Source organism: Protobothrops mucrosquamatus, unplaced genomic scaffold, assembly GCF_001527695.2.
Source record: "Protobothrops mucrosquamatus isolate PMUCROS unplaced genomic scaffold, P.Mucros_1.0 scaffold1970, whole genome shotgun sequence".
NCBI lineage: Eukaryota > Metazoa > Chordata > Lepidosauria > Squamata > Viperidae > Protobothrops > Protobothrops mucrosquamatus.
Genome location: NW_015388087.1, coordinates 269,177 through 280,619, shown reverse-complemented (window position 1 = coordinate 280,619; position 11,443 = coordinate 269,177). Strand labels below are relative to the sequence as shown.

Sequence of the window (11,443 nt, the reverse complement as noted above, 5' to 3'; positions counted from 1 at the left end):
GAATGCTATTATTTCTAATTTTCAAAACATTGATGTAATTTTGAAGTTTTATAATTTGGTAATTTGTTGATGTGAATGCATGCAGTTTAGAGTTTTCTAAAGCTAGGTTTTATTTGCTTAATCAGCTTGGTTGAGCTTTTATTCATTAAACAAAATCTATCAGTAAAAACAAAATTTGCAGTTATCTGAGGACACGTATCACAATGCAGGTATTTGTGTTTCTGTTATTCTGTTCATTACTTAATCTGCATCTGAAGTTCACCACCTGCAACTTTGCTTTCCAAAAACATCCCAGGGCAGGGGTGTCAAACTGCTGGCCCACAGGCCGGATGCGTCATGGCAAAACCGCGCCCACCCCATTGCCGGCAATGGAAAAAAGTCACAATACGTCGTGACACGTCACGTAACGTTGCGAGTTTGACACCCCTGTCTTAGGGACAAAAATATTAAACTAGGGAACTGAATGGCAGCAAATGTTGCTTAATTATATATTTATTTGGTCATGAGTAAATTAACCATAAATAAAAACAATAATATTAATGCTTTCTGATCTATTTCTGCATGAAAGTCTTAAACACAGCAAATTGTCATAATACATTGAAATATAAGAAGAATGGCATATATTTGGGAAAGAAGGTTATGCTTTGTGTTAATGGTTGTTTAATCTGTGCTGTCTTACTTCATTTTTTGAAATTGTTTTTATTTAGTATTATATTTTGTAAGTCGCCCAGAACCAGTGGTGGGATTCAAATATGTGAACAACCGGTTCTCTGTGTGGATGCCACTTCCGGAAGTCCATTCTGGGCCTGGGCAACAAAAAATTAGCTACGGTTCTGCCAAAGTGGTGCAAACTAGCTGAATCCCACCACTGCCCAGAACCTATTGAAGTTGAAAGTTTTATTAAACCTAAATAACAACAACATAACTAGAAGATGTACTTGCACTGAAGGATGACTATCACTGAGCTTCTAAGGAGAATTGATGAATAGAGACAATCAAATTTAGGCATGATAATGTCCTCTCATTGAGATCAATGGGACTCACATAGAACACTCTTAAATTAAAATTAATTCTTGAATTTGCCCAGTATTCTTATCAGTTTGTTACCAGTAACACCTGTTTTTTTCTATTAGTCTACTCTAAAGCATCCTTACCCACATTATATTATTATTATTTTAACACTGAGAATATTTGTAATCTAGTGTACTTGATAATTAGACATCTAAGAATAATTAATTAGCACCTAAGAACTGTTATAAGTAATTTAAACAATGGTGAATAGACAGAAAATAGGTTGCAGTAACATTAAGAGAGGGAGGGAGGCAAATTTTGATATGCACATTGGGATATCGCAGTGGGAGCTCTGCCTTTCTTGTATTTTGCATCATGATATTGCACACAAGTATGAAAAAGGGCAAAATTTGTGTTCTGAGGTCACAATGCACACTTCATCATTTTGACAAAATCTTGGCTTGCTGTAGATACTTCTACTAGATATTTATCTCTATTAGGCAGGTTTTGGTTTTTCATAAGAATGTACTTGGGTAAACAAAACATCATGGTAACTGACTATTTGTTAGTTAAGTGCTCCCAGTAATCTCTTTAATCCCACCCAGCCATCTTTTTATTCTAGTTACATCAACCTTGCCAAGTTTTATCATGTTTCTGGTCCAACATTTGCTTGCATTACATATCCAAAATAAATAAGTTTCTACTTGCCTCTCTTAGTATAAAATATGCTAAAGTCAGCTTTTGGATTAGATCAAGACTGAGTGACTGGTTGTTCTTACATTTACAATATTCAAATCTATAATTCACAGGGATATTTCTTTTTTTTTTTCTTTGCTCTTCTCAGCATCTAGTATCCTAGCTATTTCTTAATGCTGGAGCAGCATTATTTCAACTGCTCTGAACTTAGTTCTAGTTGAAAGGCCCTTATTCTGTATGATCTCCTCAAAGTTTGCTATTGCTTTTCTTGCTAGGATCTTTTTATTTCTCCAGTGTATTATCCATATTTATATGTTTTTGAGTCCCCAGAAAACAGAACTGTCTACCAGCTTCAAGGCTTCATTGTCAGTATGGGTTTCACTAAATATATTAATTAGCGTTGCTTTTATTTTCTTAATATTTAACATTAATCCAGGTGGTTCCCTTTTTAAGCAGTTCTTAGTTTTTATTACTTTCAACCAGTGGCATAGCGTGGGTTGTCAGCACCCGGGGCAAGGCACCCCCCCCTCCACAGTGGGCGGCGTCGGCGACCCGGCGGCTCGGATCGGATTCGCACAGCCAGCACTGCAGAGAGAGTGAGTGAGCCAGGCAGGGGCAGAGAGCTGCGAGTGCGAGCGTGCCCCCCCAGATGTTGCGCCCGGTGCGGCCGGCCCCCCCTGCACCCCCCACGCTACGCCTCTGCTTTCAACCAACATGATGCTGTCTGCATGGTTCAACTGCATAATGTTCACCTTCCAGTTTTGATTCCAGGTCTTATCTCTTCCATGTCTACCTTTCTTATGGATTGAAATGATATACAGGTAGTCCTCAACTTATGACCATAACTGAGCCCACAATTACAGTCATTACGTTGTGACAGTTGTTAAGCAGGTCTTCATGTGATTGTGCCTGATTTTACTGCCTATTTTGCAGCAGCCTTTAAGCAAATACAGCAGTCATAAAGTGAATGTGGCAGTCCTTAAGTGAACCCACTGTTCCCTATGAGTATTTTTTGCTAATAACCAGAAGTAAACTCTGGTTTCCAGCAAAAACGTAAATTGTGGTTCACATGACCATGGGACCATGGGACAATGAACTTAAATAGCTTTGTGCTTTGCGCAGGATTTTCAGAGTCTGCCTGACTTTCCTGCAACCACTTTGCCTCAGTAAAAGTTATTTTGATTCAACCATATGGATTCAAGCAGGGCTTTTTTTGTCATAGAACGCCCAGAACGGAATTCTGGCACCTTTTTTGGATGGAACCTTGTAGGGTAGGCAAGGCAGGTTGTATGACGTGTGTGAGTTCCAGCACCCTTTTTTTTTTTTTTTACAAAAAAATCACTGGTTTCAAGAGTCTTACTTCCTGAGGGACCAGCTGAGGTGGGTCCTTACATGCTGGCCAATTGCTAGGCCCAAAATATGGTCTTGTGACCACGGGGAGAGGGAAGCTATCAGAACTTCAAATGTAGGCTGTAAGTACTTTGCGGGGATCTGTCGTAATTTTGAAAAGTTGCTAAGCAACCAGTCATAAGTCAAGGACTATCTATAAGGATTGTATGTATCCTTGTCTCACTCATTTTCCTGTAATGGATCACTCTGTTTCTTAGAATTTCTTATAAAGAAGAATAAGAATTTCTTATAAAGGTATCTTGTTCTTTGTAAAGATTCCAAAGAGAGAATAATCAGATGTTCCAGCAAATTCATTAGCTTTAATATATTCTATATTCTCACATGATCCACACAGACAAAGGCCTTGCTGAGGTCAATGAAGCAAACACATTTTTTCTAGTTTTTTGTTTCCTCCATTATCCCTTTTAATATTAACTATCTGATTGTATCAGCAGTCTTCTCAAAAAAAAAATCACAATGAAGCCAAAATGACAACGCTTTCACAATGAATCATCGTACAAATGCTGCCACTGTGTATTTGTCTCTTGATATTTGACACTAGTACATGTTGTGCTATTTGCATGATGATGTTATCATAAACTTTGCCATTTACATGCACTGCTGCCCTTGTGGACACCCTGGAGTTCATGTCCCTCTACCTTTTCTAAAATTTACCCATTTTATTTAGCATTTTTCTTTCTGTGGATTGCTCTAATCTCCTTTTAAGATCTTAAATAAAACATTGTGTGAGGAATTTGTGCAACACTTCAGTGAATACTTTCTTCTACAACCCTGTTTGTCAAGTGTCTCAGTATAATCTTTTCAACTTCTTTTAACCTCTATCAAAATTGTTCTTTGGTACCTATGCTAACCTAAACTATCTATGTTTGACCTATTTATCAGATCTTCTTTAAAGGGGTTTTTTTTTTGCATCTCTCTTTTTTTTATTAAAAGTTTTATAAAAATTACAATATGAATCCCCATACCCACCCCAAAAACCCCCCTCCCTCTTCCCCACTTCCCAGAGCTGAACACAGGGTTACAAATATAATAATCATAATCTAACTAACATTAACCAACTATTTAAATAACCAAGTCCATAAAGCGCTTTAACTCCCTTTTAACAAAAATTTAAACAAGTTAAAATTAAACACTATAATAAACAAATTAACAACCTAATTATTAAACAATACAATACTAATACTAAAAGTAATAATATCATATAATTAAACCTAAGAAAAAGTCCACTATAATAAACTATTAGTAATAATAAATCTAATATTCACTCATAAGCCAAATGGAACTTTTTAGTCCCATATTTATTCTGAATATAATCTATCCATCTTCTCCAAACCGAAGTGTATCTTTCTTGTGAATGATCCTTCAAATAAGCAGAAATCTTGGCCATTTCTGCTAAATTTGAAACTTTAAGCGTTCATTCTTCTATAGTAGGCAAGCAATCCTTCTTCCAATATTGCCCTACTAATAACCTTGCAGCTGTTATCAGATTCAACATCAAATTAATTTCTTTAGTATCACAATCTGTAATAACACCCAACAAAAATAATTGTGGGGTGAACTTTATCTTTTAATTCTAAACTTTAACTTTTAAAAAAATCTTCTGCTTGATGATATTATTGACTGAGATACCTGTCCCTGTCCTCTCTTTTTTGATGCTGAAATTCGTCATTTTATTTTTGTCATGTAACTTTTCCTAGGTATCATGAAAGCTAATATGAAAGACATTTGGATATTTTCCTCTGAAACATTTAGAATATATACCCTAGAATGCATGGGTTTGTATGTTTCTGTGTGTATGTCTTTGGTTTTCAAATGGTTTATTATCCCTTCCCAAAGATCTGCTGATTCCATTTCAAATAAGTTAAGCAGCTTGAATAAATTCTTTACACTGAATATATGCTCTATGTTTTTTGGATCATGTATTTTGGTACACATTCTCTTAAATCTAACCCATGTAGCCTATGAAAGTGATTGACTAGTTTGTATCTCTTAATCTTCAATCTCTTATTACAGAGTCTGTTTGGTTCCTGTCAGTAGTGTTCATGAATTGTCCATCTAAATTGGTTAGATGTGGTGGAATCTGGAGTTTAGTTGGCGCAAGGAGTAAAAAGGTTGGCTAGCCTTGAGTCACTGATGGGGAGGAAGTGGCTGAAAGATGATCCTCCCTAAAGCTTCACAGTGTTTATCTAGTAATTATGTAGTGAGTGTATTAGTCTGGCGAGATTCCTGTCAGTAGCCGAATAGCAATAAACATAACACTCTGATCATCTCCTTGAGTTGTTTCTGGTTCCTTATGCCTGACATTGGAGGAGATATTAACAATAAGCAAAGCACTATGTTTCTAAAAATCTATTAGCCTGCTTCCTACACTATTGCATTTAGCCAGTTTAAATATTTGTCCAACTTTTGCCATTAAAGGCACTGCATCCTTTTATAAGTTTGCACCTGGCACATCTTGCAATTCATCATAGAATTCTTTAAGAATTTCTAAGAATTCCTCTTCTTCCACACTTCCATGCTATGTTTTATTGAGTTATAGCTATATGCATACTTAAAAATGTACTTTTTGTGTATCACTGCCATTCCAGTCCTTCATATGGACACATGTCCTGATTGTATATTATGTAATAATCTGGCCCAGGGATATTGTATTATATTTTGAGGCTCTTAATTTATTTGATTTGTTTTGCTTTTAGTATCATTTTCATCTGAGATGTCTCTGTGGTTTTATGTTTTATCTGTCTTTAGGATTAGGGTGATTTTGTACAATGTTCAAAGTCCATTGAAGTTGGGCGGCTATAACAAATTTGAATAAATAAGTAAATAAAATAAATTTAGAATGACCCCTTCCAGCCCACCTAGTTCTCTTTATTCTTAAGATGTCCAGTTTGGTAACTTTCTTTTCTGCTTTGAAAAAGCTTGTTGAAAAAAAAAATTGGGGGGACCACCAATAACCCAGATTCAATAGATACAAAATGTTGGAAATTTAGAGAATTGGTTGGTTTTTGTATCTCCCCTAGGTGGCGAGGAAGGGGAGCAAGAATTTCATTTTTAAAAAGGAATGCTTACAAATAAAAAAAGGAAGTTGTAAATTATAAATACCTGCAAATATTGTAGGAATGAATCTGAAATAAAAAACAATTTTCTATATTAACTATTTTCTATAAGCACTTTATCTATGCTATTGTTACTCTCTTAGAGCGACCCATCTTTTTCTACAGAACTCAATCTGTGTATCATCTGCAAAAAAAAATCAACATAATTGTCAAGCCTGAATACACTGTCCTGAGACTGGGAGAAAATTCAATAGTTGTTGAGAAATTATAAGATGCCAATTTTACAAGACAGACATAATTTCTGAAAATGAAAATGGAATTAGAGATGATTCTCTAAGAAGACCATTCTGCATTGGCTTATTACATATTAATAATACTGTGATAAGAAGGGCATCATAGCTCAGTATTAGATACTGCAAACAGCAGATCTTAGATTTAATTTTGGCATTTCTCTCTTTCTTTCAAACATCCAAGAATAGGTGATAGAGAAGAATTTACACCTTGAGAACTTCACTGAAATCATTCATAATGGTTCTACTCTAGGCACCTCCATTTTCAAGATTTAGGTAGATTGGTTATCTAAGGGCTTTTTCTATTGCCCTAAATCAATTTGATTTTGATTTGGCATGCATGCTGCATATCGGATTTAGAAAAGTCTGGTGTAATTTTAAGCCTCGTAATTATTTTCTTCTTTGATTACTATAATGACTTTGAATTTCAATATAAGCTTCTCTGCAGATCTAATTAAGTCAAATATAAATCTTTTACAATTAGATTTATTTACCACAGAATATTCATCTCAAATTTCTAACTTTTGTTCACAGCTGAAAATTGACAGCTGATCATATGAAATAACTGAAAATCAAGATATTTGAGAATATGAGAGGCCACTGGAAATGTCTATTTATAATTCACACATGAAAGCAAACATTAGATGTTACAGTCATTGTGAGATAATCCTTCATGAATGGGCTTTTTCCTAGAGTTTGCTGAATTGTTTGCATTGACATTCTCAAAATAGAGCAAAAAGTTCCCTCAGTTCCCTAAGTTTGGAAGTGACGTGTGGGATAGGTAGGTCTTCCTTTTTTTCCTATTGTTCAAATATATTGCTGCAAAAAGGGAAAACTTTTCTGTTATCTTTTCCTCCAGTTCTTCCATTGTTACATATCTTTCAATGCTTGTGAGCTGGCTAGTTCTGCTCTATGCAGCAGTCTGCCCCTAGCAAAAGATGAAGTAGGAGATCCATAATTTGTCAACTCCAGTTGCCATCATTCCAATTTATGGGGTTTTATGGGGTTTTTATGTATCACTTTAAGGCAGCGGTTCTCAACCTGTGGGTCATGACCTCTTTGGGGGTCGAACAACTCTTTCACAGGGGTCGCCTAAGACCATCGGAAAACACATATTTCCGATGGTCTTAGGAACCTGTCTCGCTTTCAACTCCCCCTAAAATTCTTCATTCAGGCAGGCTTCCAGAATTCGGCCGGCAGGATGCAGGTAACCCCTCCCCCCCTGTCCTGCCGCCTCCCATGGCACCGTGCCGCTCCGCGTCCCGCGCCTCAAGCCTCCGTGGCACAGAACCGCTCTTTGAGATGGGTTGGGATAATATTGGGGTGAGTGGAACTTAGTTAATATTTCTTAACCTTGCCATTTCTTTGACTCAGTGCTATGCAAAAGGGAACTATTAAAATGATGTCCCTTCTTACCAACTGGACATTCTCTTCTCTTCTCTTCTCTTCTCTTCTCTTCTCTTCTATTCTCTTTCCTATTCTTCGCTTAATTCAATTTGATATGGCTACCACTCCAGAAGCCACCCAGCTTAAAAAATACACAGAGTAAGACAGTTAAAACAGTTCCTTCTAAAGAATGTTTTTTTAAAAAGGGAAAAAAATCTATTCTTTGATATCATTTCACCATGTTCCATGATAGTCTATCCATAAAAATGAATTCACTGGTCACCTAGGCTATCAAACTTTGAGGGAAATAATCATCATTTAAAAAAACAAATATTATTTGTTGGTATTATTGGCTTACCTAGGATTCCAATTATTGTTAGCTAATCTAGAATCACCACTGAAGTTGAGTGTCATTATACTGAACTAGTTATGAAGAAGCTTGCTCCGAGAAGAAGGTGTTCTTTTACAGGAATATCCTTGTGAGTTTCTTAGTTTTGTCTGCCATAATTCATGGTGTTTCTATGTCCCTTGGCGTACAGTCATGCTGGCCATATGACCACAAAAGTGTCTTTGGACAATGCTGGCTCCCTCGGATAAGAATGATGAGCACCTCCCCCTTGAATCAGGCACAACTGGAGAGGGGAAACTTTTATCTTTAACCTTAATTCATGGTGTTAGATATCACTTACAAAGCCATGCATGGTTTGGGGTTTCAATACCTGTGAGACCATCTGCCTGCTCAGTCAGAATGAAGACAGAATATCTGCTCCCTGAAAGACTTTCCTCCTCTGAAGAGCTTTCAGTTTAAAGTAGAAGGGCTCCAACATTCAGGGTCTTCTGAAGACTTGTAAAGATTTTGTGGAGGGTTTTTTATTATTATTTTTTGGAACACTTTTGGAAATGGAATTGTGGTAGAAATCACTGATGCCAGATGGATAGACTGTTGATGTCATAATTTATTTAGTCCTAATCTTATTTTACAGCAACAGCAATAGCAGAACCTCATTGGAATGAAGGGATATACGAATTCTATAAAAAATAAATATCTTCTTTCTAGCATAAATTGGTCTCATACTTGATACTTTTGTTGCTAAAAGTTATGTGTACGTCGTTAGATATTTCTACTTCATTATATGGTTGGTTGAGAGTTCTCATGCATGATGACCATGAGGGGGGAGGGAGGGAGGGAGGAAGGAAGGAAGGAAGAAAGGAAAGGAAGGAAGGAAGGAAGGAAAGAAGGAAGGAAGGAAGGAAGGAAGGAAGGAAGGAAGGAAGGAAGGAAGGAAGGAAGGAAGGAAGGAAGGAAGGAAGGAAGGAAAATATAAAGGAGCAGGTCTACTGGAACCATATTTCTTACCATCAGTTACAGAGAAAATGCTCAATCCTCCAGTCCTTGTCCTTTTGTGCACTCTGACTATAGTTCGCTAGATGCTTACAGGACCTATTTCAATGTGTCTAGTGCACATCAAACAATCTATAATCTATACCTAATGGCCTATCACTACAACAGCAGCTACTGCATGAAATAATTTTTTCTATCTTGTTTTAAATCAATATACTGCGACTCAGCAGATTTTTTTTCATAAAGGATCACTATTTCATGCATGTGTGATGCATTCTCACATTTTACCTGCATACTGCACATTGGAAAAATAAAGGAAATAGTGGTTATAGGTTGTGATTTGCAAAAATAAATTAGCATTACTCTCCGAGGGACTTTCAAATATGTAAAAGGCAAGTCTAAAGATCAGTTCTGTGTATTTAGCTGTATATCAACATGAGAGTATCTGATATTCACAACTTTAATAACTCAGGCTTAAAGTATGCCCTGTATAGTCCGTATTAATCTTGGGTTTCAAAATACTTTGGACATTTTGTTCTGATTGGTTATCCTGATTGCTCTGTATGCTTTAAAATTGGGAACATAGGGTTTATATAGTCAAAGATTGCCTTGAGAATCTAATATATCTGTCTAAATCTGTCCTGGGAGACACAGTTTATTTAATATGCTAAAATGTTTATAAAATGAAGCTGTAAAATACAACACCTGTTCATCTTTCCAGGAGTTCTGTAATGGATAATAAAATGACACACATACTTGTGTACAACATACTGTTGGTAAAAAAAAAAGGAAAGGAAAAAGGGAAAAGACATGCACTGTGAATGAGATGTATTACACCCTATGAATGAGATGTATTTCCGTCTGCTTGGGAACCAAAGTATCATGGTCAAAATAAGAGTAGGCAGCTAAGAGGAGCTAATATAATTTGCATATTTACCAAAAAGTAAAACACACTTTCTTCAGATAGGATTTATCAAGTCTAAGGCATACAGATCTGCACAGGGTTTAAGGAATAGACCTTTGATGGCGAACCTTTTAGAGACCGAGTGCCCAAACTGCAACCCAAAACCCACTTATGCATCGTCGGGTGCTGGGTGGGTGTGGCCCATTGGGTGGGTGTGGCCCATTGGGTGGATGTGGCTGCAGTAGTAACAGCAGACTGGGTGGGACTAAAAAATTCAATCAATCAATTCCAACTTTGCAAGATCTTTTTTTTTTCCCGCGAGAAGTTGAAATTGATTGATTGATTGATTGAACCTTTTTTTTTTTTGTACACAGTGGCAGAGGCCTAAAGTGAAAAGGTTTTATAAAACCCAGCTGAAGGCCTAGGACTAGGGCAACGGCACACGCGCCCACGGAGAGGGCTCTGAGTGCCACCTTGTTGTAAGTCGAGGACTACCAGTACTTTATCACTTTTTTCCTTTTTTGGGGGGTCATCAAGTTTTTGACATCTTGCTAGGTGACTGGTGGTACTCGGATGTTGCCATATCCTAAAAGCAGTACCATGGGTGAAAAGGTTGAAAAGCCCTGATGTACAGCATTGAGTACCTGTGGTTGCTGTGGGCTTCTTCTGATTTCTCATTATCCAGCTCAAGTTCTGGAAATGGCAAATCCCAGGAAGGAAGCTGAATAAGCATACAATGAGAAGGAGTATAATATGCTGTCTATGCTATGCAGTGCAAAGCAAGCAATAGAAAGATGCCAAGCAGAGACATCAAAGTACAAAAAAGGAAATATCAGAATTTTGATAAATGGAGAAGTGAAAGAGATGGATATGTAATATGGTGTGTGTTTTGCACACAAGACACTTGATTGGATGAATATATATATATTTTAAATGTTTTAAATGCTTTGAAATCATGTGATATGATCATGTAGCTTTTTCTTCCTTCTTTTTTCAACTCCAGGAACTTTTTAACCAGTTATGATAAGGAAAGCATTTTCACCATGGACCACTTCCCGCTTTGGTATCGCCGAGCAGCTGAACATCCTCCGGGGAGCTTCATTTATAGCCTTTCTTTTGAAGAGGATTCAGGTACCTACAATGAAATATTGTGCCTTAAAACAGCTGATGCTTAGCTAGTCAGAAGACAGATTTCAGTGGAAGCAAGAATATTTTCAGTCCTTGCTTCACCCAACCAATCAATAGTGGGGCCATTAATTTTCCATGAGTGCAGCTCACAACTGATTTGTGCTGATTGTTTCATAGCCAAAAGAGCGCCACCCCTCTTCAACAAGCAGCTTTCTGCAAA

The 11,443-nt window shown here is 36.9% G+C and overlaps 1 protein-coding gene across 1 annotated transcript in view; it reads left to right on the top strand.

The window, feature by feature from the left end:
- Positions 1-11,443, top strand: part of CACNA2D4 (calcium voltage-gated channel auxiliary subunit alpha2delta 4) — a 132,212-nt gene that overhangs the window by 28,098 nt on the left and 92,671 nt on the right. The window contains exon 16 of the mRNA XM_029285629.1: positions 11,099-11,226. Within this exon, the coding sequence (XP_029141462.1) occupies positions 11,099-11,226 (128 nt within the window). The remainder of the gene's footprint in view (positions 1-11,098; positions 11,227-11,443) is intronic.